This window comes from Saxophila tyrrhenica, assembly GCF_035928015.1.
Source record: "Saxophila tyrrhenica strain CCFEE 5935 chromosome Unknown scaffold_34, whole genome shotgun sequence".
Lineage (NCBI taxonomy): Eukaryota > Fungi > Ascomycota > Dothideomycetes > Mycosphaerellales > Extremaceae > Saxophila > Saxophila tyrrhenica.
The window spans coordinates 17,796-41,702 of NW_027041766.1; the positions used below are offsets into that span (position 1 = coordinate 17,796).

Below are 23,907 nucleotides of genomic sequence, written 5' to 3' on the forward strand. Positions count from 1 at the left end.
CAACACTAACGGGAATGCTGCCGCGTGCCGAAGCGACGGTGTCAGGAGCTAGAAACTCTGCGATTCATGCCGAGATGAACTTCTTCGGCCCTACGTCGACGTTTCGCTTGGACGCACGCTGCTCAGGGGAAGGCGTGATGCGGCACGGAGGGGTGAGACCCGTTCCTGTTGCCCCTCGACGCAGGCGGACGATCGGAGGGGTGAGGGTACTGTACGTCAGTTCACAAGCCGCCTGCATCTGTTCTTGACTGTCAACCTGGAGTGCGAGGTCGACAGGACAGAATGAGAGGAGTACTGCGCGACACCCATGTCGTATGCGGGCGTCGCGCCTCTCCGGAGCTTTTGCTAAATCAACACACGAAGCGGATATATCATCAGCAAGTATTTGCTGCCCCCGGTGGGGCAGGAAAGACACTGCTTTCAAGCTCCCGCTGCAGCCCGAAAGAAAGTGACGGTCCGTGAGCGCTTGGAAAGATTAAAGTGCCGAAGCCACACCTGCCTTGTGAGCTCTCTAAAGGAATAAGAAGTGCGTAGCATGTTGTGACCATAATGAGCTGTGTTGTGCCGTCCTCCGTTAGTTGGAATCGCAGTGTCGTCTCCGTCCAGTGCCGTCAGCAATAAAATCTCCTCTCACCGTTTCTCCCATCGTTCTGTCATCAGAGAACCTTCCATGGCAGTGGGGCAACCTTTCGGGCTAAGAGGTAGGAAGGCGTTCCCCGAGGCTCTAAGACGTTGGAGAGATGCGCGAGGGCCAGGAACAGGGCGCTGGGTCCGATCACTGGGATGATGAGTGAAACATTTCGGTGCATTTGTTGACAGGATGACGCTGGTTGTTGCGATCTGGGAGGGCATTGGATGCGTTCAGGAGATGAGATGATTCAGGTGAAGTAGGAGATATAGCGAGCGAGGACAGCCGACCCACCACAGTTGCCATTTTGATCAGAGGAAAACGGGAGGCTGGGCGAGTCGTGAAGGATCGTGTTCTCGACTCGAGCGACTGAACGACTGCAGCCGGCAAGAAGAAGCCGCCGCAATGCATCAAGAGGCGCAGAAGAGGTGGCGGTGTGATGCATCATCTGCAAGACCGAGTCGACGATGCAAGCGGTCAGTGAAGGGCTTGACCGATTTAGACAATACTACATCTTGAATATAATATGTGTTGCGATCGGGACAGATGGCGTAGATGAAGGCGGCTGGCCTTGTGGTTTCACTGGTGTGGCACACACGTCTGTCACACGTCGGGCGGAAGAAAGGCCAACCAGTGTTTGCGGAGGAGGCTCTGCTGTCGACACCAATTCGCTGCATCTCGGGTTTGTGGCCACGTCCAATTGAGCGGCGAGAAGGGATGGATGGCGAGAGGTGGGCATGGTCGCGCAGGTACAGGCAGGTATGCGTATGCGTATGCAAGTGCTGCTAATGATAGTTGATGACCGGGCGATAGCGCATCGGCACCTCCCCGCCCGCGCAGAGGCCTAGTTTCTACAGCAAAATGAATCGTGAGGCGTTCCTGAGAGAGCCATCATCCTCCTTTCTAGAAGATTTGATTTGCATCCCCCACCTTCTGCCCCCCTCCTCGTTGCGTATGTCTTGTTGACGCGGATTGTTTTCCATCGTTATTGAATATTCGCTGGTGAAGTGTTCGAAGGAAAGGACCAGAATAGCCTTTCTCCAGCCTTTCACTTCCAGCTTGGCAGCCCGCCGGGTCGGCATCTCGAGCGCCCAAACGGCCTGCAGCACAACTCGAAGCATGCCACACCGTCCCATACGAGCCTCACCCCGCCGAACCCATTAACCCAGCGGCGTCGCCGGCTGCGTGCACGTCAAGCACCACCCCCACCAGCCAGCGTAGACCCCCCCACCCCCGCCGACATGTCCGCCGTCGCAGGCGCAGAGCAGTCCGCCACGGCAGCGTCGCCGACCAGCGTGCGCAAGGCGTCGGCGCCAGACAAGGAGAAGGAGAAGCGGTACAAGTGCCAGTTCTGCAACCGGGCCTTCAGCAGGTCGGAGCACAGGTCGAGACACGAGAGGTCCCGTAAGTGGAAAGATGGTTTCGTCGCAAAACGTCGTCGCGGGGCAGATTGAGCTGCTCCATCCACGCGACCGTCGCAAAGTGGGCTGGCGGGGCACCGAGAGCTGACCAACGTTTCCATCAAACAGACACCAAAGAACGCCCGTTCAAGTGCCAGAAGTGCCGCAGCACCTTCGTCCGTCGCGACCTACTCCTGCGACACGACCGCACCGTCCACGCGAAAGATGGCGGCGTGCCACTACAGAGCGACTCCAAGAGGCGCAACACCGGCAACAAGGGCTCGCCAGATGGCGGCCCCTCGAAGATGCCCGAGCTGGACGAGGCGGCGTTGGAGCAGTACAACGATGGCGAGAACCCGTTCGGCATCGAGCAGGCCGCCATGTTGATGGCAAACTTCCAGCAAAAAGCCGCCATGTCGGGTCAGGACATAGGCAGCATCACGGCGGAACCACTCATATCGCCTCATGGTCCGCAACTGATGGAACCACAGCTACCCTATCCCGGATCGATGACACTGCCTCAGATGCACGGTTGGGATCAGATGCTGCCACAGAACGTCAGTCAAGCCAAGCCGTCGTCGGTATCATCTAGTCTGGATGCCTCTCACGACATGCTACCCTACCCCAGCGGCGGCTCCATCTCATCAAATCCAAACACCCTACCACCCTTGATGGAGAGGCAGGAGAGCCAACCCGACGGCCTGCCGCACTTCAACTCCTCGCTGATGAACAACGGACTGGCCACTCCTGGCGCACTTTCGCCCTTCCCGTCTATGGTCGGCCCAGTATCACCGGTCGACTACAGAAGATCACCCGGTCCTCCACAGCAATGCACCATGGCCAAGGCGCCTCAAGTCGAGAGCGAAGACCACATCGGCCGCATCATGGACAACATCAGACACTGCGACAGCGAAGGCGCACTGGTGGAGACCTTCCGTCTCCCGCAGCTGTCGGTCCTGAACCGTTACCTGTCGACCTACTTCAACTTCTTCCATCACCACCTACCCTTCCTCCATCCGGCCACGTTCGAACCAGCGACCGTCTCGGCCCCCCTCCTGCTGTCCGTGCTCTCCATTGGTGCACTGTACACTTTCGAGCAGGACCAAGCTTACATGCTTCACATTGGGTCCAAGGTCCTTGTTACGCAGTTCCTACAGAAGAAGGACAACTTCAGCTCCCGCAAGTGTCCACTATGGATGATGCAGAGCTCATTGCTGAACATGAGCTTCGCGAGCTGGAGTGGTGATCCAAAAGGCTTGGAGTGGGCTTGCTCGATTAAGAGTCTGCTGGCCAACATGGTAGCCGGCAACCGATACGAGTTGAAGCTACGGACAGAAGCACGAGAAGGACGTCAACCTACACACGAGGAGTGGGTCGAAGATGAAGGATGTCGCAGGACATACTACGCCGTCTACATCTTCTTCGGCCTGCTCACACTCACGTACAACCACACTCCTGCGATCAGCTTCAATGAGTTTGACACATTGGAGCTTCCCTCATCAGAGTCATTGTGGAATATCGACGCACCGGATAGCGACAGCTGGATTGAGAGCCTGACAGCATCCACCGTCGTCACATTCCGAGAAGCGCACGACTCGCTGTTTCAAGGAGATCCCGCTCAGTACAGCGCTTTCGCCACGCGTGTGATGATCAACGCTCTCTTCCTGGAGGTCTGGTACCACAAGCGCAGCCCCGAGGCTCTGCAAGATGTGGTGACTGAGTACAAGCTTCGGCTTGCCCTCGACACGTGGGAAAGCTCGCTGGATAGGTGCGAGCCGGAGACCGTTGTCGTACAGCTCAGCGCACCACACAAGGGACACCCACTCATCTTCAACGCAATGGCAATGTACCGCAACACCCGTGCGCGCTTACTTGTGGATCTCAAAGCTGTCCAGGAAGCACTGCGCTATCACGACTCGTATGAGGTCGCTGCTGCGATGCTCAAGGCGCGAGACAATGTGAACAGGAGCCAAGAAATGCTGAACGTCATCCAGGCTTGTTACGACTGCATTGAGGTTGCGGCTTTGCAAGGTATTCGATGGGTGGCTCGGACGTCTGCAACAAACTGGAGCATCGAGCACCCTCTGTGTGGTCTCGATCTGATCGTCATTCTCAGCTTATGGCTGTGGCGGGTGGAGCACGACACAGATCCTGCTACAGACGATGAGAAGCTGCTGTACCAGAAGCTCCGCAATCTTTTCGACGACGAGTCTGTCGATGGCTTCGGACAACAACTGAGTAGCACGGTTGCCAAATTGTGGGGCAGCATGATCGACGAGGTCGTCGTATGGGGGTGAGCATTTCTCCGTCTACCTCACATTGTTCTCGAACTAACATGAATTCGCAGAATCACCAAGCTGATGGGCGAGTCGTTTAAGCTACACTCGCAAGCACTCGGCGGCTTCGAGACGCGCGAAGGAGTGGACGCCGTCATGCAGGATGGAGGAGCAGAGGTCGAGCAAGACGACGGTACACCACAGCGGATGCCGGAGGCGCAGACGGCCGAGGTGGCGGCTTTCTAGGACAAGGTTGCGCCTACGGCCTCGACGTCACGAATTCCTTTTGAGTGGTATCCGGCGGACACAGCGCCGTGATGGGCTGTGGGGTCTGACGGGACAGGGAGGCTTTGTATGAGTATGTGAGCGAAAGATTGACGGCGGGCTTGTCTGGATGTTGGTGCAGCGTGGGCTAGGCGGGAAGTCTTCCTGGCTGTCTGTCTATCGAAGGACTCTGTCACCACCCTCGACGACGGATACCACACACCAGGCCGGCTGGACCGCCTCGAAAACCGCCAACCTGCGAAACCGGCATTGTTGTTATTCCTTTTCGGCGTGGGCGGACTGCATTACTTGATACCATGTGCGTTTACTGGCAGGCATTGACATTGGTTTGTTTCGGGAGCATAGCGCGGGACGGCCACTGTGGCTGGACGAGGGGTAACAGTGAGCGAAGCCTGGGCTGGGAGGGGATTGTATTATACTACTACGTCACGGTATGTGATACATTAGCAGAAAAGGGTATTAATTTGTCTCTACGTTAGCTTGCGTCCAAGTTGCTGCGCTCTGTTGTTGTTAGTGATGGAGGTGCGCAGGTGTGGACGAGCAGACGTTATACCTGCAGGGGTGAGGGGTGGTTTGTGAGAGGTCGCACAGCAGCAGCCGCCTGCGTTTGTACGACTGTTGATGCAGATGCAGATGCGGGAGCGATGTTTGGGTCGTGGGTATGTGGTGAAACAGGACCTGCAGGTGAAGTTTTCTTGGGCTGACGTCGAAGAATCTGGTGGCGCTCGCTGATGCCGCATACCTCATTCGAAAGTCTCGACGACCAATTTGCAGCAGAACAAAACAAGTCGCCACGCCTCGAATGGATCATACGGAGGGCGAAGCAAGGCCATAAGGCTACTGGAAGAAAGAGAGAGGTGCGCTCGAATGCTTGCCAGCACCGTTCTAGCCTGCCGGGCAATATCAGCTTCTTGACAAACACGAACGATCTGACATCGCCAGAGATACTCCCAAATGACCCAGCGCTGTCGCTACCTCGGGCAACATCTGGGTTCTCCTTTCGCTGCCCATCTTCGCGGCATCAGCTCTCGCAGCCTGCGAATGCGGCTACACAGTCAACACCACCCACTCCCCTACCCACGCCCTTTTCACCGACCTCTTCGAAACCGACTTCCTCCACCTCACCGACCTCAATTTCAACACCACCCACTCTACCGGCTGGATCTCGCAGAACTACTCCACGCCCGCTACGGACTCCTCCGGACCTTACGGCATGGCGAAGCAGAGCTTCAACCTGATCACAAACTACCACTCCACCCCCCACGACTACGGCGGGCGAGATGTCCTAGGCGGTCATCCCGGTCTCCAGCTCTGGGTGCGCAGCGCCCTCGTGCACGAAGAGGGTGAAGAAGGAGAGCTAGTGCCTTCAGCAGAAATCGTGTCCGAGCGCGACGACATCTTGTACGGCAGCTTCAGAATCGCGATGAAGACTTCGTCCGTCAACGGGACGTGCGCGGCATTCTACTTCTACCGCAACGACTCGCAGGAACTGGACGTGGAAGTCTTATCGGCAGAGCAGGTCGGTGGGAAGGGGAAGGGCGAGGGCTGGCCCGTTCATCTGGTCGTGCAGAACACTACCGTGGATCTGCAAGGGGACGAGGCGGTGGAAGGGTCGAAGCAGATGGTGTGGAGGCTGGAGTCGGCGCCGAGTGAGGACTATAATGAGTATCGGTTTGACTGGCTGCCGGGGAGGGTGGAGTATTACTTGAATGGGGGGATGGTCTGGAGCACGGGGGAGAATGTGCCGAGTAGTGCTGGGAGGGTGCATATTTCGCATTGTAAGTCATTGCTATCTTCTCTATCACCAGAGGGGGCTTGAACTGGGATTGAAGTCAGGCCTCGAGGTTCGGAGAGTCAAGTCAGAAGACATGTCTGACAACACCGCATCGCAGGGTCAAACGGTAACCCCTTCTGGTCCCACGGCCCACCCCTCTCCGACGCGGTGATGACAGTCAGCTACGTGAAAGCCTACTTCAACTCCACCAACTCCACTCGCAACTCCATCTACCAGTCCTTCTGTCCTCCTGGCAAGGCAAGTAGCTCCGGCAAGACCTGCGAGGTACCGACCCAGTCCGTCGCACCGAATGCCTTCGGCAACAACGGGAATACTACTGGCCGAACATTCTTCTTCACGCACCACCCGGATATGGTCGTCAATCAAACGGTCTATGATCCAGCGGCTACGGAGAATGCGGCGAGCAGTCGGCGTTGGGAGCTGGCTTCGATCTGGCTGTTCGTTTTGCCTTGGATCTTTGTGTACGATTCGAGCTTCGTCTCGGTGCTTTAGAGGGACATTGTGGCAGTGCGCACAGTGTCGCTGGGGTCTCCCCATTATCTGTCCGGCCTTGCTCCAAGTGAGCAAAGGATGTGCAGCTTACTGAGTTGGCAGAACTGGTAAGGAGTTTGACTGGGCATGGCGCCCGAACTCGAGGGTGAGATGGTGCGAGTGAAAGATGACGACTCGGGAACTGAGCAAGACTCCAAGGTAGAAGACTGAGCGTCTTGTTGAGACGGCCAAAGAGGTGGATTCCTTCCTTGTGCTCCGCTCAAGCTGTTAATCGCGAAACGGAAAGAACGTAGTCGGTGCGCGATGGGCGTGTATGATACATGATGCACATTATCGTAGCTATGTATTCTGTACAAGTGTAAGCCTGTATCCCAACAGTCGCCAGTACCCTTTCCAAACGCCATGCCTGAATCCAAAGACCGCCTGTCAATCCAAAGCACATATATGTTCACATTGCCGGCCATCTGCCCGCTCATCTTGAAGCCGTGGGTGCAGTTCCATATCCGGTCGCGAGAAGCCCACTGGCCACACGTCCTGTTCCGCGCAGTCCAGTTCCCCGCGCAGCCGCCGGGCGGTTGACGTTGCCAGCGCTCGCGGTGCCATTGAATATTGTCCGATTGCTGTACACCGCCATCGTTTCCACCACCACAATCTCCGTAACCCTCTGCAACGGCTGCGTCACCACCTCCGTCACCATCTCCACAACCACCATCCGCGTCGCCGTCTGCACAACTATTCGCAAGATCACATCAGCGCACTGATCATTCTCGAATCTCATGTCATGCGTATCCGCCCAGCAATACCCGTCTCAACTGCCTGCTCCGGCACATCATCCCGCTTTTGCAAGTTGCCGTAGCCGATCCGTCCGCGCTTCGCGCTCGGCCATTGGTCTGGGACGGCGGAGAAGAGTTGGGTGTAAGTCAGGGCTTTGTCGCCGCTGTCGTAGACGGTGATGGCCGGGGCTTGGACGCCGGCGGCGCGGGTTGCGTCTGGGACGACGCCGACGCCGCCTTGGCGGGGTCTGGAGAGGGAGGTGTTAGTGGCTGGTTGATGGGGACGTGGAAGGAATAGACTCACTCAAGGTGGCGTATCCGCTCTTCGATGAGCTCTGCGGAGGGTGAGGGGGTTTGCTGGGGGAGAGACTCTGCGAGCACGGTGTAGGCGGAGGTGAGGGCTGCCAGGAGGCAGGAGATGGTGGTGAGGCGCATGGCGATGGAATTGAAGTATGTGGTAGATGTGCTGGAGTGTATTGGGCTGCGAAGTATGCCGCAGAAAGTGTACTTCCAAGCTGCTGTGGTATCGTGTGTTGGTGTAGCTGTGATGCTCTTCTGTGGCAATGGACGTCGTCTTCTGTTCAACTGGCTCCGGTCGTAATTGCGATTTCGGGGGGTTGGCAGTGGCAGTGGCGATCCTCTTATTGTCGAGTATGAGGCAGTAGCGACTGTGAATTGTGGCAGGTACGTTGGAGTGAAGGATGAGGTGCAGGCGACGCGCAATCGATCTGGTCCAATTCAGGTCAGGGACAGCCGTTGAATGCAGGGGTTGGTTAGGTAGACCAGCCACGTCACGGCCCGGGCCTTATCGGCAGAACGTATCGCCGGGAAATTTTGGCCTGACATCCCCAATAGCCGTACTTCACAACCACATTCACCGCTTGACGTCGAAGACAACACATGACCTTGCTGTACTTCAATCAGGATCAAGGACTCTACAATCTCGCTAAGGAAGCCACAACCTTCACGTTCTGGCATTGACGAAAGGTAGACATCAGTTCTTCTTGTTCTACCTTACTCTTGCTGGTGCTAGGTCTAACATCAAGCACCGGTCAAGATTTCCCGAGCATCATGGAGCTGCACGACCTCCCCACTGAGCCTTGTCACTGCCCCTTCTTCAGCTCGAGCTCATCCATCGCCTCCGCTGCAGAAGCCGCCAGGCGTTTGCACTCCTCCCCAGAATCGATGCCGCCGCGACTCTTGCCACCAGCGACACCTCGAAAATCCTTCTTCCACCTGCGCCAATGCTTCAGGGTTAGATCCGTCGAAGACTTTTTAAAGAACCATCCTTGTCCGCCGGCCACTGCGTCACGGTAGATCTCCTCGCCATAGATCACAATCCATTGCGATGCAGCCATCACATATGCCTCTAGGTACAGAGGAGTCATGCTTTCTTTTTTGCGGTCCTCGAAAGCCATCTGCAGAGTCCACTGTGCTAGATGGGTGCCTCTTCCCATCCCTCGTGAGAGGACGTGAGCCGCGAATGTCTGGAAACTGATGTAGTGCTGCGGCGACTCGGAGGGATCGCTGCCTGGATGATATTGTCTATGTGTGCGCTTTGGTATGGATGTACGAGTTGACTTACTGTTCCACCAGTCTCGCAGAGTCTCGCTCAATGTCTGATACTTAAACGACCTGTTGTCTGATCTGCCTTGTACAGCTGCGTTCGAGGCAATGACCATATCCATGATTGTGATCACTTTCACCAGAGACGCATGATTGTACGGAATCTGCGCGGCAAGCTCATAGCACGTCGGCAGGAACGTGCCCATACCCGACGAATGATCTTGTTCACTTGGTATAGTTGCTGAAAGTTGTTCCACCGCACTACCGAGTGACAACTCAGCGTCTGGTTGAAGTGCCTGGCTGAGTATATCGAACAAAGTGTCGTAGAGGGGTTCCTCTCCCGGTTCATCGGGGTTGTGAAAGTCGAAGCGCTCGATAGATGTCATATTGGTAGACCACCTTGCTAAACAGACATTCTTGAGCAGTACGAAAGGCAGCCGCCAACTCTGTGCCAGCAGTTCGGGGGTCGAGCACGACGACTTTGAAGGATTCCGCCAGCAGTAAGACGCATGTGTTCTAGGATGCTCCTCAGCCTCGTGTGAACCTGGGCCAAAAGTCCATCCGGGCGTTTATTCATTGGCTGATGTGGACACCCGACCTCAGCGCTTCGCCTGTGCCGCATGTGAAGGAAAGATCAGGAAGCTGATGCACTGCCCCAAAGACCCGGAGGGATCGCACTCAGAGGGGTGATGTTAAGGGATGTGCCCAACCTCTTGCTGTACTTGAGTAGACTGCCATGAATGCAATGCATCGCAGGGTGGTCGTTCGAGTGGCAGGTTGATACGAGTGGAGTGTGTTGCAAAGAGCGAGGACACAGCACCCATGTTTTGCGTCAGCACCTTGATCAATTGGCCAGCTTCGTGTGACGTGTAAGAACAGATGAGGAGTCGGTATTAAACAGAGGCATGAGTGACCGAGTATTTACTGATGTGCTTAACGATCGAGATAAAATAGACCCCTGACCAATGCTTTCTGTCCTAGTAAAAGTGGGACAAGAGATCAGTACCTCCACTGCAGGACATTGTTAGCATGCTGTCTTGACCAATCCCTGAGAAGCGAACACCATCTCACCAACCACGTCTACTCCACCTCACCACCACCGCAGTTAGTGTGGCACAGCTTAACGTCATCGTCCGTCTCAATCGCCGGCCCAAAGTAAGCAAAAGGCGCACACTGGCCGCAATTGTCGTACGTGCCCGTGCAGCACTTAAAATCAAAGACATTGGGTACGTCGTCATCGGTGCAGTCGGGAAGGAAGTAGCTGTTTTCGAGGTCGGAGTCTTCCCAAGCCCAGGTGCAGACTCGGTTGTTGGCGAGGCAGTTGAAGGTCGTGTAGTCGTCACCGAGACTCGCCGCACCACCGCCGTTCTTGCCGGAGGTCTGGCTACATTTCAAGGAGCCCGTGAAGAAGATGTTGGCGTCCGCGAGGGGAGAGTCGCCTTCGAAGAGGAGCTGCATCAGGTCGGATTCGTCTTGCTGCCACTTCTGCTGATTGGTCAAGCTGTAGGTGTCAGTGCCTGGCAGACAGTCAGCTTTCGGTGCACAGTGTTTGGGCGTGCCAGTGGATCTTACCATCGTAGTACCAGGGACCGCAGATTCCGATCGAGTCGTAGCCGTCGCCGCAATCTATAGCTGCGTTAGTATTGTGTTACCGTCGATATGAGCGTACGAAGCAACTCACCAACATCCCACTGGAGATCCGAAGTCGCCTGAACGTCGGCGATGCTCTGCCCGGCGGTCCTAGTAATAATGTAGCCGACTGTGGCAGCAGTCACAGAAACCAGCTCTGTTCCAATAACAGTATAGATGGAGTCAGTCAGGCCAGACAAGTCCCGCACTCCCGAAGTAAAGGAGCCTGCCTCCGCGAATGAAACAAAAGTCGGCTCGTCCTGCGAGGCGAGGTCAGCAATTATTTCCAAGCGATGATTCCGAGAGAGGGGACTCTGTGACATACATTTTCAACGAGCTCGATACCATTACCAACGTCGTCTGCCCAGGATCTGATGAACTCTGAGATCGCACCCTCGATATCGGACCACTGCTCGACAACACCCTCCACCTGCAGCCCGACATTAGTCTCTGTGACGTCTCGAACACAATCGATAGACTTGTACCTCGCCCTGCGGGTAGACTTTGGTTGTGAGAGCAAACGTCTGCGGGATGACTCTCACGAGTGCTTTTTCAATCTCAGAGCCTTCAGCCCACAGGCTGGTTGCGAAAACAAGGCCATCAAGGACGTACTCCCTATTTGCCAGCACTCAGTCAGCCTGCTATCCACGCGCTCAGGGACCTACATTTGACGAACCAAGCTGGAGTCGACGGCACTTCAGGCTCGTTGAACGACGTCTCGACTTTGCCAGTAATGCCCTCGACCTCAGATCCAGCCGCGGTGATGGCGGAGTTCAAGTTCGTAAACCATTGGTTGACATTGTAGATGGACCTGCAATTGCCGTCAGCCAATGCATTCGATCGGCAATCATGAGTACGAACCAAGTCACCCAGAACTGCTGAACAGCATCATCGCCATCGAACCAGCCCCAGCTCGGCTCTTTGCAGCCATTACCAGTACTAAGAATGTCACACTGCACAGGGAACTGGTCTGGAAGGACGATCTTGTACCAGCAGTTCGCGAAGCTCATGTCTGGATCACCGTCCTCATTCGGGTGAACGACAGTCCCGCCGCAGCTGTCCTGGTTGTCCTCCCACCAGGAGTTGACGTAGTCCGTGAGTCCGAGGTCACTCCAGCAGGAAGCCGTGTCGTCGCTGGCCTGCGAGCCGCTGGCGCAGGCATCAGGCACCGTGGCAGTTGGGGATGCAGCGGTGGAAGAGCATGTAGGCGTGGTGTAGGCCAGGTCAGACCCTGGGTCGGTGGTATACGGGCACGGATTGCTGCCAGAAGCGATTGAGAAAGCGCCATTGCTGCAAGTGCAGTAGTCGATGCCGGTGCCGCAGTAGTGAGGGTCTGCAAAGTTCGTGCAGTACGGGGCAGCAGCAGTCGAGGGGGTAGCGGCGGTCTGGCAGGCCGAAGGAGTACTGGCGCCGTCGGCAATGGCCGAGCACAATACCGTCAAGGCATCGGTTGTTGGAGTCGTGGTAGCTTGAGGGAAAGCAATGGCCGATACGTCGATGACCATGGCGAGCACAGCGCTCAACGCTGCGATGGAGTGATGCATTTTGGTCGCTGTTGACCTGCCGAAAGCTCAGCCTGGATTGCCAGAGTCTGGACGGAGATGCCGAGTAGCAAACGATGCTATGCTGATGAAGACCTGAATTTCACAGGATACCGCCGTGCTTTTGTAGACGTCCACGCGCAGCATTGCCATCATCGCAACCACGACGGCACCCTCCAGCATCTGTCACCCCTCCCCACCTGTCGCAGTCCCCTTGACCTCAGCTGTGAAGTCAATTCTGCCGTCCATTCGACCCAAGTAGAGCCAGTAGCGGCGAGGCATCTCAGCACGATGTGTTGAAGTCGCGGTATAGGGTCTGAGCGTCAGGTTCGAACAGCCAGTAATGTAGGTGGACACTCCCACGATGTCGATTACCCCATGTTCCGGTGCAGTGGAGAGAAGGAAGACGGTAGGATTCAGAGCTGACACAACAAAATGAGAAGGATGTACAGACTTGGGCAACGACACAGACGGTGGGCGAAGTGATGTTGCAAAGTGAAGCTAGAGAAAGCGAAGGATCACAAGAGATGAGAAGCATGCCGCGGAGGCACCAAAGAAGCTTGAGATCAGAGTCGTGGCGTACAGCTTGCCATTTCCAACAACGCTAAGCATTAGTAGCTGCATGGCTTACCGTGTCTTGCAGCTCTTGCCGTATCTTGGTGCTGAATTTACCTCCCGGATAGTCGGATTTGTTTCAGAGCATGATTAAATCTGGGGTTGGCGTTCAAGCTTTGTGCGCACCGCCATCCTTCTGAATCCTCTTCGCAGATCTTTCAAACGACTTTGACACCAAGTCTTAGTCGTTGAAGAAGCATGTTAGTCGCATAGTTGGTCCCAGACAGCCGGAATGAGATGTGTAAATCGGCACTGCTGCTGGCGTAGTTCTCATCCACTGTATGAGTAATCGCGAGGAAGTCAATAGAAAGGCGTCAATGGATTCCGTTCTCAGCAAAGGCAGTCTGAAAGCCTCATCATCTGCTGTGTCGTCTCTGCAGCTGTGGTGCGTGCGAGGAATGGGAGGGGGGGAACAAGCACGCGAGTGCGAGTGGCACCGGCGAAGCGTTGATACCAGGTTCGCGAGGTCCGGTTCTTCGTGAAACATACAGATCCGGGACTCCGATGCTGACCGTAACCGGGGATGCCTGTCTTCGCACCAGTATCGGTCGACACGTGGGCATTCGTCTGGATGTTGCTTGAAGCGGCCGCTGCTCTTGAGGTTGTCGAGGATTTCCACCTCCGTCACATTACCTGAGTGTAGGATCTTGCTATTGTGTAGAAGTGCATGGCAAGGTGCGCATCGGAAGCTGATCAGTGGCTTTGCTATGGACATCTCACCAGACACGGGAGCTGTTCAGCTCGGATTGTGGAGCGGTCGCTTTCAGAAATAACATACCCGCAACTCAGCCTTCCGTAGGATCGCAGACGCATGACTACGGGCGTTGTTTGTGGTTCGCGTTCTTTCGCCAAGGGTTTTCTGTCCTGGCCGAAGGCAGCCCATCCTTAGAGAGTCATAGCGGATCACACAGCACTTGCGAAACAGCCGTAATGTCCATAGGCCGTCCGAATGCATGGTTGAGCACATGACCTCCGGGCGTAGCAGTCCAGTGGTTCCGTCGGTCAGAAGGTTGCTCGAGAGACATTGGATGCTGACTCGGCCATAGTTGTTCAGTCAACCAGGATGCACAGCTCTATTTCGCGAATGCTGTGCAGCTCCAGAGCCCCGCAGCCGTAAGAGCCGTGATTCTCAAGAGTGTGAGCCAGCGAAGCCTTGGTGTCCGGTTGCGTACGGCGACCAGGCCCAAGCTCTCATGGCGGCGTTGCAGACTGACGAACGTGGTGCATTATAAATCCAGTGGCCAAGCAGGAAATGCCATGGTTGTGTCGTGGCGTCTCCTGCTTCCGGTTCCCTACCTTGCCGGGCGGGCAAAGACTTCGTCCCTTGCAGAGGAGTACACTCTTAGGCCGAGACGACTGCTTGAGCCGGGAGACACGAGATACGACCCCTTGATCCTTTCTTGTTTGAGCACAACTTGTGCAGTGATGTACCACTGGCACCTCTTCATGTCAACGAGCAGCTCCAGCGAAGAGTATAACTTCAACCGCAGTGTTCATCTCTTCTGCCAACTCATCTCGAGTTTTGATGTAAATCTTGGTGCATGCGAGGCAGACGTATGAGCTGCACCCGCTCCCAGAATTCTCGCGGCTGAGAGTCCATGTGTGCTTCGAGTGTCAATCTGTACGAGCCATCATTGACACGGGATCTTCAGGCCGTCGTCCCATCACCGTTGCCGACGACGCGCTCCAAGCGGTAGGGCCTCCATACCGCTGCAGAGATACCAAGCCAGCCACGGATGCCGCTCTTTCCAGCTTTCGAACATAATTGATGTGCGTAGCCGTACTCGCAACAGAAGGTCAATTGTATGGGCAGAAGTGAGGTCGTAAGACACATTCCCTAACTTGGCAGGAGGCGCGATCCAAAAGCGGCATTCCAAGTGTCGATCACGTTCGCACTTCAGCAGGAGCTGAGATTCAACGCTGTCTCTTCTTTCTCAAAACTGTACCTCAAGGCTGCATTCGGTCAATTGGTTGGTAGAACCAATCCATGGCCCAGCCAACTGGCTGTATACTGCGGTAGGTATAGGATGTCTGCCATCGATCATTACCCGATTCCCCATTCCACAACCAACTGCCTGTCTCCTCTCAGCCATGTTCTCCTCAGCCTCTCGTATTCATCTTCAACATGAACGTTGGTAAGTACTCCATGGCCGACCGCCGTGCATGACGAGAAAAAACCACGACCCCTCGCCTTCCCTTCCTCTCCTGGCAATTCAGAGCTTGTACCGTCACCCTCTACTACGATGGCGGTAATTAGAAGCGGGCGCTGCGACGACTGCCGTCGTCGGAAACGCAAGGTGACTGCAGCTACATAGTGCTTGCTCCTCGGGGCGCCAATTGCTCACCGTATACAGTGCAACGAAGCTCGACCTTCCTGCTCTGGCTGCGCGGATCGCGGAGTAGGATGCAGGTACAATCATGAGGTCTCCAAGTTTGTGCACCATTGCCATACGGACTGCAGTGGCGGGGAGAGCGACAGTGGTGTCAATGCCGCTAGGTGGCCCAATGGCGACGGAAGCGGAGTCACTCTGGCCATCAGGTCTTCCAAGCAGCCTCCCAGCGGCAACGGGCGCTATCACACATTCAAGCCAGTCGATGTCGCTACAGATGGAAGACTGAGTAGGCCCAAGCAACGACTGGATCGCAAGAGCGTGTCTCCGAGGCCGCCACCCTCAAGTGACACCTATCGGCTGAAATGCGAGTTCGGAGCTGTACTTTACTCTGCCACATCAGCGGGAATGAGGCTGCGTATCCTGGGATCCTGGATGGACATGTGCTTGGTTCGAATTGGCCACTGTCATGTCTTAGATCGGGCCATTGCATGTCTTGTTACTGGACACAAAGCAAGGTATACTTTTGACGGTGCTGCGCTCCAGCAGAGCCGGCATCGATACAGCAGAGCTTTGGCATTACTGCGTGATAGGGTGACCGAGCGTGCCGAGCGTGTAACTGGGGAGGTCATCGCTGCTACTAAGATGCTGATGCTTTACGAGTAAACGTTCCCTCGACTGCGTGCACGCTGCGCTTGAGCGGCGGATGCTGACTGATCAACGACAGGATCATGGCCGGTAGCGAGACTCGAGCATGGATCTCGCACTCGTATGGCGCAATCAACATCTTCCTTGCTGTTGGACCGCAATTCTGTGAGAAAGGAGAGTTCGAGCGCTTGCTGTTCCATTCCACATACGCTCAAGCGGTGCGTCTCGCCCCACCTCTTACGCCCTCCAGTCTGCTGACGATCTTAACGTTGGTGGCAGCAAGCTCTTGTAACGAACAAGCCTTCAGTGTTCGACACTCGGGAATGGCTCAGCATGACACCCACCTTCGATCGTGAGATTGCGTCGTGGACGGGTCATCGGTGCTATGTCTTGACTAAGTGGGGACGCTTAACAAATCTTGTCCGGGCAGTCCGGGAGGATGCTGAAGACGAGAAAGCCAGCCGCAAGGCTGTTGAGCTTGCACAGGAACTGATGGGTCTGGACTGGGCTGTGAGTTCTGCATCCAGTCTTCATTAGACGTAAAAGAAAGCTGACAACGTTCTGCTTCGTAGGCGGACAACGCATTTGGTCTTCCTATGCACAAAGTGCCAACAAAGACTCCCGAAGAGGCAGGACTGGTGCCTTTCTCATTTAAGTGGGACGACGACCAATTCCTCAACGTCACCGGGCTCAACCTCATATGGTCATCCAAGATCATCTTGAGCGGTCTTTTGCAGACTCTCTATGCCAGTGGAGCCTCAATCAGTTGGCCATCGCTACCGGAACTGCAGGCAGAAGAGCTTCGATGCGCGAAGCTCATCTCCATGAGTGTGGATTACTTCGCCTCAATGGCTCCTTACGGGTGTATGGTCGGTCTGCAGAACCTTCAGCACGCTTGGGGAGCCTACTGGAGACATGGCAATCCTTCCTCCGAGTGCGAGCATAGTGCAATGGCCGAATGGCTACGTCGTCGTGGAAACGAATTCCTCTCGCATATCAACGGAGAGAAGATGCAGAGTATCGGTCTTGCCATGTACACTGAGCGGCTCATGGGGGGAGCATGTCAGCATCCCCATCTCAGAGAGATCGATTAGAAAGACAGCAGGTGAATGTTTCTGACCGCCGGCTGAAGACGGATACATCCATGTAGTTGATATCTCGGTATCAAATCGTCACAGTAGGCCTCATCTTGCCATGCGTACATTCCAGCCCAGCTGACTTCACTCCTTGTTTTACTTCCCGAACTGCAAGCGCCTTTGTTTCATCGTGCCTCTTTTTATCCCCATTCACATTCCGCTTTGTCGTCTAGCCGATCAGCATTGTCGCATGATGAGACGCATTGTTTTCGTCTATGCTCCCTGCTTCTGGGGTCACCGTGAGTCCCTGCCTTCAAGGCTCGTACTTGTAGGTGTTTTACTTCGAGCCGACCACCTCACTCCGCAACACACTCTTTCTTTCTCTCCATGCCGTTGATCGACTCTTAAATTCACTACAATTCTTATTGCTAGAATTTAGAGTTGCGCTGGTAGCACTTTCGCTGGACCATCTTTACTAGCGACCGTATCTCAAGCATGCATTGCACCATGGGACGTCTCCTGGCTCTTGCGACTTTGATCGCCATCCCGGCAGTATCTGCACATGGCTGGGTCTCTGGCGTCACGGTAAACGGAAAACACTACCCCGGCGCCGACCCTTCGTGGCACCTTCGATCCGTCGGGAAAATGCCATCTGCAGTCTGGTACTCGGACAACTACGGCCAACATAACCCAGTCTTCAGCAAGGACGTGGGCACTAACAATGTCGCATGTCATGTGAATGCTACTCCCGGGTCTCTTGTGATTCCTGTCAAACCTGGCGATACGTTGGAGTTGACATGGGAGACTCCCGAAGGAGGACCGTGGCGGCCGACACACGAAGGCCCAGTGCTCGATTACATGGCTTCATGTGAAGGCGACTGCCGCGACGCTTCAGTGGAGGATCTGAAGTTCTTCAAGATCGCGGAGAAAGGAATGCTCCAATCTCCGCATATGACTGCTGATGGCGTTGGAACCTTTGGCCGCTGGGGCACAGACATCCTGCGAGATGCCAACAACACTTGGAGCGTCACGATACCGTCTACGCTATCAGGTCCGCACGTTCTACGAACTGAACTCTTCGCACTCATGGGTGCCGGACACGAGGGCCATGCGCAGATGTTTCCGCAGTGCATCAACCTGGACATCCAAAACTCAGAATCTGCCAGCACAAGCGCGGATCCATGTGAAGCTGGGGTTGACTGCCGCCTTGGCCGTGAGCTGTACAAAGAGACCGACCCTGGCATCGACATCAGCATCCACCAGAAGATCGCCAAATACCACTGCCCTGGGCCAGCGCTGTGGCAGGGTGCGAAACGAGTGGCAACGGGCGATCCTCAAGATGGTGATGCTAAGACGAGCGATAGTACCGCAAGAAGCTCGCGGAATTGGTTCTCGCATTGGAAGGGCGCACCAATGTACGGAGGTCATGTTGGGCGGTTTAGGAGACCTCATGGAGCGAGATTGTAGCAACAGAGATAGCTGAAAGCTACGCCCTTTAAACAGCCTTGAGCTCTCAACGTGTTCCGTATCGTTTGAGTCTGTGTGTTGAGATCGTACCTCATATGTGCTCGTGGTACCGTGTCGGCTCAATCTCGGACGTTTTCTTGTGTAGCCGAGGATGAGGAAGCTCAGCAGTGCCATTGAACGAGCTACACCTCTGAATGATGCTATGCTTCTGCCACCTACACAATGCTCCTCCGAACGTGTAGCAGATTTGCGCCGCGCACAACTGTCCTCTCCAGCATGCCGCTTCGAGCAAAGATCCTGGACCCGTCGATGAGGCAGACATTCAAGGTGAGAAACAGTTCCAGCGACAAGCACGTCTTGTTCACTGACTGACAATAGCCGGGATAGTTTACTTATGCGACCACCGCCAGCGATATCAGAGAAGAGCCGGGTGACGAGCCGAACGATGTCCTCTTCGGCTCGCAGCATGGCGTGCGCACAATCACGCTCAACCGGCCGAAGAAGCTCAACTCGCTCGATGGCAGCATGTGCCGTAAGATCCTGCCCCGGCTGGCAGAATGGGGCAAGAGCCAGATGGCCAATGTGGTGGTGATCAAGGGAGAGGGAAGGGCTTTCTGCGCGGGCGGCGATGTAGCTGGTCTGGCGAACTGGAACAAGCAGGGCAAGGAAGGGCAGGACAAGAGCAAGGACTTCTTCAGCCTGGAATACAAGCTCGACCACTTCATTGCGACATACTCGAAGCCGTATGTGGCATTCCTGGACGGCATAACTATGGGAGGAGGTGTTGGACTCAGCATCAATGCCCCCTTCCGAATTGCTACAGAGAACACTGTCTTTGCCATGCCGGAGACGACCATTGGTTTCTTCCCAGACGTCGGCGCTTCCTTCTTCCTACCTCGAATGGACGGGCAGCTCGGGATGTACCTTGCGCTCACCAGCGAACAGCTCAAAGGCGCTAACGCCTTCTACGCCGGTGTCGCAACCCACTACATCCACTCGTCTTCCTTACCAGACCTCGAAGCTCGGCTGTCAGAACTAGACTTCAAGGATAATGATTCCATGGACCATCGCCTACGTATCATCAACACCACCATCGACGAGTTCAGCACTGGTCTACCACACGACCAGCCGCTATCAGCACCCGTAGGAGGCAACATCCGCCGCGCCGTCGACTACTGCTTCCAACCCGCCAACAGAACTGTCGAAGCCTGTCTGGACATGCTTCAAGAGATCGCTGACCGGGACCCTAGTTCGCCAGGCGGTACCGAAATCATCGACTGGGCCAGGAAGACCAAGAAGACTATTCTTCAACGGTCTCCAACGTCCGTCAAAGTCACCTACAAGCAGCTCCGCGACTCGCTTAAATGGAGCATCGCCGATACGTTCATTCGCGAGCAAGGCATTGCGAGCCGCTTCATGGAACATCCGGACTTTGTTGAGGGTGTCTCTGCTTTGCTCATCGATAAGCCTCGACGCACTCCTTCCTGGACTCCTGCTACTCTTGACGAGGTGACCAATGAGGCAGTGCAACAGTTCTTCCCGCCTATATCCACTTTGCATCTGCAGCTGTTGACGAGTGGCGAGGGGAGTGATTATATCGAATACCCCTACTCTGCGGACATTGGGTTGCCCAAGGAAAAGACCATCGAGGACTATATTGATCAGAATCGGCCCAGGGATCACGAGGCGGTAATGAAGCATTTTGTGCAGAGAGCTGCGGGAAAGCAGGGAGTGAAGGAGAAGGTGGAGGAGGTGCTGGCGAGGAAGACGGCGATCAAGGATGGTGCTGTTGCTGTCTTGAGGTAGAGAGCAGCACGCTTGTTAGCCTTGCACGGAGGTGTGTAAATGTATGGACTTGGGGAAGGGATAGATGTACACAATTCGTCAATATTCAAGCAAACTCGGGGGAGCAGGAGGTGTGCCGGTACACTCTTGCACCATCACAGGCTACCTCTCAATGTGGGTAGATACCCGGAAAGTTGTACATCATCCCAATATCCTCATCATTTTGCCTCAAACGCACGCCATCCTGCAGTACAACAATGGCTCACTTCTCGCCTGCCGCAATCCAGCTCAAGCTTGGCGCATCTTGATGGCGCAATTCTGCACCGCTGGCGGAGAACAACAACACCTCTGCTCTACCTCCCACCACAACACGCTGCCATCTACGGTGTCGTATGGGATCGTCAAGAGCTTGAAGGATGGCGACATTGGGTTTGGACATACGGCATGAGGGGAGCGTACTGCTGCGGTGGACCTGTGCCACTGCTCGCAACGTCTCCGTGATTCCAGAACACAAACACGCTTAGTCGCGCCTTGCCTTGGATACTCGACATTTACATAAGGTATACCGGACAACTTGGCGCTGGACGACGGCTGTCGTGAAAGGTTTCATGGAAGCAGCCGGCTCCCTCGTCCTTCTGACCCTGCGCTCTGCCGCTTTCACGTTGTTGTTGGCTCGTTCCTCCCGTGTGAGGAGACATACCGCGTCCCGCCTTCCCACCACGCCTCGTGGCCATGCAAGGCATCACAAACGTGTCTGGTACCCTCGCGCAAGGACACACTTCAGATGAACAGATAAGTCACCTTCAAGTGAATGCGCACTTTGCATGCTAGGTTTGTTTGCTTCGAGCATCTTCACGTGTGGTTACTTCTCTTCTCTCATCCTCCCAGGATCGCACGACATTGCGAATCTGATCCACTCATATTTCGCCGTCACAAAGATACTATACTGCTTAAGCCACAAGAGCTATTCTCAACACTAGCGACCCGAAACCTACACCAAAACCAACAATACCGAGAGCCACCACTGCACCACTACTGCGATGGCTATGCGCACTAGCCAGGTTAGTCACATGGCAGGATCTACACGCCAATGCTAATTTTCCTACAGATTCCATCACATCCTCCGCAGAGAGGTCTAGACGACTCGACATCGGAGAAAGAGGATTCGCCATCTGAAACACAATTATCGACATCTGGCGATCCCACTGGTCCGCGGAAGGTTGCGAGTACAAGATGGAGTTGTCCGACGGTCGCTGCCATTGGGATATTGTATGTTGAGCTTGTGTCGACCTTCAGCAAAGCCGTACTTCCGCCCGAATTACTAACATGCCTAGATGCATCACCCTGCTAGCCCTCGGCCTCGGGCTAGGTCTTGTGCTCACGAATGCGGCTTCTGCTTCTGCTTCTGCGCCTGCGTCTGCGTCTTCTTCCACTCCAGCTGCGCCTACTACTTCTGCCGGTAGCATTCCGACCAGTGGAGCGAACGTCGTTGTGATCATGACCGATGATCAAGGTACTACGACACCAAGCCGTTCCGATCTTCCAACACTAACCACCCGCAGACCTGATTCTCGACTCGCTGTCTGTGCAGCCCAACGTACGCAATTTGATCGGTGGCGAGGGTGTCACTTACAACAAGCACTACTGCACGGTAGCAATATGTTGTCCCTCGAGGGTCAACTTCTTCACCGGCAGAGCGGCACACAACACCAACATCACCAGCATCCGACTTCCTTACGGTACGTCTTGGTGGCTTTGCGGTCGCCGATGCTCGCTAACCATAACCATAGGCGGCTGGACCAGGTTCGCAGAGCTTGGTTTGAACGAAAACTACCTTCCAGTCTGGCTCAGCGACGCAGGGGTGAATACGTACTATGCAGGGAAGTTTCTGAATGGCCTGGACAAGTCGAACATAGCTACTCCAGCGCCACCAAATGGTTGGTCGGACAGCAGGTAGATCGACCCTTCATGAGCGCCGAGAGTTTTTCGAAAATGCTAACGTGATTAGCTTCCTTGTCGAGCCCTGGACATATAATTACCTCAATTCGCACTACACCAACAAGCCGAATGCCGCCACTGCTGCCGATATCACTGGATACAAGGGCATGCATACCACTGAAGTGCTCGAGGAGAAGGCGTTGGCAATGATTGACGATGCGGCCTCGAAGGGTGGGCAGTTTTACATGCAGATCGCCCCAGGTAAGCTCACGTTCAATGTTGTTTTAAGCTTCTCTTCAAACTGACAGCAGTGCAGTCGCACCACACCTAGGAAGTGGGGGCGTAGGTTTTATACCTCCTGTGTAAGCATTTACCATTGATAGAGGTCGTAGAGTGCCATGCTGACCCGAATGATGCGATCAATAGACCGGCAAAGTACGAGGCCATGTTCGCCGATCGTCAAGCACCTAGAACATCGAACTTTAACCCTGTTGAACCAAGGTATGACAGCCTTGCTTGGTTTCGCCTCGAATGCAAGTTACTGACTCGGTCCAGCGGCGCATCATGGGTGAAGGACCTTGAACTGCTATCAGACGACGACATCGCAACTATTGACGAGATTTACCGATCCCGTCTGGGCAACATGGCTTACGTCGACGACATGGTTGGCAGCATGATTCAGCGTCTTGAGGACCACGGTCTATTGGAGAACACTTATTTCATCTACACTAGCGATAATGGTGGGTCGCCAGTCACTGTGAGCTTGAGGGCGGTATTTGCTGACGTGCATAGGCTTCCACATGGGCCAGCACCGGTTGCATGCCGGCAAGAGATGTCCTTACGAAGAGGACATCAACATCCCACTGCTCATCCGAGGACCTGATGTAGCGAAGGGCGCGACGTCGGAAATCGTCGGTAGTCATACTGACATGGCGTAAGGTCACCGCCTCCCATGCTTACTGTTCGTTGCTGACATACGCCAGACCCACAATCCTCCAGATGCTCGGTCTGCCGCTTCGAGAGGAATTTGACGGCCAACCCATCGCTTACACCTCGACTGACCTAGGCACCAGCGAGAAGACGGAGCTTGTCACCGCCGAATTCTGGAACATCGGCGGCGGCACCCCTCAAGCCGCGACCCCCGGATCCTACTACAACAACACCTACAAATCCCTCCGTTTGATTAGCGACGACTACACGTTCCTCTACACTGTATGGTGCACCGGCGAGCAAGAGTTCTACGACATGCAATCGGATCCCGGACAAATGATCAACCGTCTCGCGAGCCCACCACAAGGCATCGCGGCTGAATACTACGGTCGCTCCGAGCAGAGTCTCTACGACCGCCTCGATGCGTTGCTCATGGTGACCAAGAGCTGTGCGGCGGAATCTTGTCGGGAGCCTTGGAGCGTGCTGTTCCCTGGTGGCGAGATTGGGACTTTGATGGATGCGATGAACTCCGAGTATGATAGCTTCTTTGCCAACCAGCCGAAGGTCGGCTTTTCGTCGTGCGCGGACGGTTATATTGTGGAACTGGAGGGACCGCAGGACGTTACGCCGTATACGTAGCAGGGAAAAGAGTGAGAGTTTTTGCAACAACGAGCTTGGTGATAGGCTCTTGGTGGCGTTGGCCGAGTTCTGCGGATGATACCCCGTGTCGATA

General features: G+C 55.1%; 9 protein-coding genes across 9 annotated transcripts; 6 read left to right on the top strand and 3 right to left on the bottom strand.

The window, feature by feature from the left end:
* Positions 1 to 1,869: 1,869 nt before the first annotated feature.
* On the top strand, positions 1,870 to 4,550 carry LTR77_011164 (uncharacterized protein; the record flags this gene model as incomplete). The annotated part of the gene is made up of 3 exons (XM_064808375.1): positions 1,870 to 2,032; positions 2,158 to 4,321; positions 4,376 to 4,550. 3 exons carry the CDS (start codon positions 1,870 to 1,872, stop codon positions 4,548 to 4,550), a joined length of 2,502 nt encoding a protein of 833 aa, XP_064653424.1.
* Positions 4,551 to 5,802: 1,252 nt separating this feature from the next.
* Positions 5,803 to 6,876, top strand: LTR77_011165 (uncharacterized protein; the record flags this gene model as incomplete). Its single annotated transcript, XM_064808376.1, has 2 exons — positions 5,803 to 6,367; positions 6,482 to 6,876. 2 exons carry the CDS (start codon positions 5,803 to 5,805, stop codon positions 6,874 to 6,876), a joined length of 960 nt encoding a protein of 319 aa, XP_064653425.1.
* Positions 6,877 to 7,650: 774 nt separating this feature from the next.
* LTR77_011166 (uncharacterized protein) lies at positions 7,651 to 8,084 on the bottom strand (the record flags this gene model as incomplete). Its single annotated transcript, XM_064808377.1, has 2 exons — positions 7,651 to 7,897; positions 7,954 to 8,084. The coding sequence occupies 2 exons, from the start codon at positions 8,082 to 8,084 to the stop codon at positions 7,651 to 7,653; spliced, it is 378 nt and encodes a 125-aa protein (XP_064653426.1).
* A 668-nt stretch (positions 8,085 to 8,752) lies between these two features.
* LTR77_011167 (uncharacterized protein) lies at positions 8,753 to 9,601 on the bottom strand (the record flags this gene model as incomplete). Its single annotated transcript, XM_064808378.1, has 2 exons — positions 8,753 to 9,180; positions 9,235 to 9,601. The coding sequence occupies 2 exons, from the start codon at positions 9,599 to 9,601 to the stop codon at positions 8,753 to 8,755; spliced, it is 795 nt and encodes a 264-aa protein (XP_064653427.1).
* Positions 9,602 to 10,295: 694 nt separating this feature from the next.
* Positions 10,296 to 12,388, bottom strand: LTR77_011168 (uncharacterized protein; the record flags this gene model as incomplete). Its single annotated transcript, XM_064808379.1, has 7 exons — positions 10,296 to 10,732; positions 10,788 to 10,841; positions 10,897 to 11,104; positions 11,170 to 11,274; positions 11,330 to 11,459; positions 11,521 to 11,655; positions 11,706 to 12,388. The coding sequence occupies 7 exons, from the start codon at positions 12,386 to 12,388 to the stop codon at positions 10,296 to 10,298; spliced, it is 1,752 nt and encodes a 583-aa protein (XP_064653428.1).
* A 3,673-nt stretch (positions 12,389 to 16,061) lies between these two features.
* Positions 16,062 to 17,072, top strand: LTR77_011169 (uncharacterized protein; the record flags this gene model as incomplete). Its single annotated transcript, XM_064808380.1, has 3 exons — positions 16,062 to 16,196; positions 16,258 to 16,488; positions 16,551 to 17,072. The coding sequence occupies 3 exons, from the start codon at positions 16,062 to 16,064 to the stop codon at positions 17,070 to 17,072; spliced, it is 888 nt and encodes a 295-aa protein (XP_064653429.1).
* A 489-nt stretch (positions 17,073 to 17,561) lies between these two features.
* On the top strand, positions 17,562 to 18,521 carry LTR77_011170 (uncharacterized protein; the record flags this gene model as incomplete). The annotated part of the gene is made up of 1 exon (XM_064808381.1): positions 17,562 to 18,521. One exon carries the CDS (start codon positions 17,562 to 17,564, stop codon positions 18,519 to 18,521), a length of 960 nt encoding a protein of 319 aa, XP_064653430.1.
* A 276-nt stretch (positions 18,522 to 18,797) lies between these two features.
* Positions 18,798 to 20,327, top strand: EHD3 (3-hydroxyisobutyryl-CoA hydrolase; the record flags this gene model as incomplete). Its single annotated transcript, XM_064808382.1, has 2 exons — positions 18,798 to 18,848; positions 18,909 to 20,327. 2 exons carry the CDS (start codon positions 18,798 to 18,800, stop codon positions 20,325 to 20,327), a joined length of 1,470 nt encoding a protein of 489 aa, XP_064653431.1.
* Positions 20,328 to 21,346: 1,019 nt separating this feature from the next.
* LTR77_011172 (uncharacterized protein) lies at positions 21,347 to 23,813 on the top strand (the record flags this gene model as incomplete). The annotated part of the gene is made up of 10 exons (XM_064808383.1): positions 21,347 to 21,367; positions 21,415 to 21,575; positions 21,641 to 21,819; positions 21,869 to 22,045; positions 22,097 to 22,259; positions 22,315 to 22,505; positions 22,628 to 22,745; positions 22,800 to 22,984; positions 23,037 to 23,178; positions 23,228 to 23,813. The coding sequence occupies 10 exons, from the start codon at positions 21,347 to 21,349 to the stop codon at positions 23,811 to 23,813; spliced, it is 1,923 nt and encodes a 640-aa protein (XP_064653432.1).
* Positions 23,814 to 23,907: the final 94 nt, after the last annotated feature.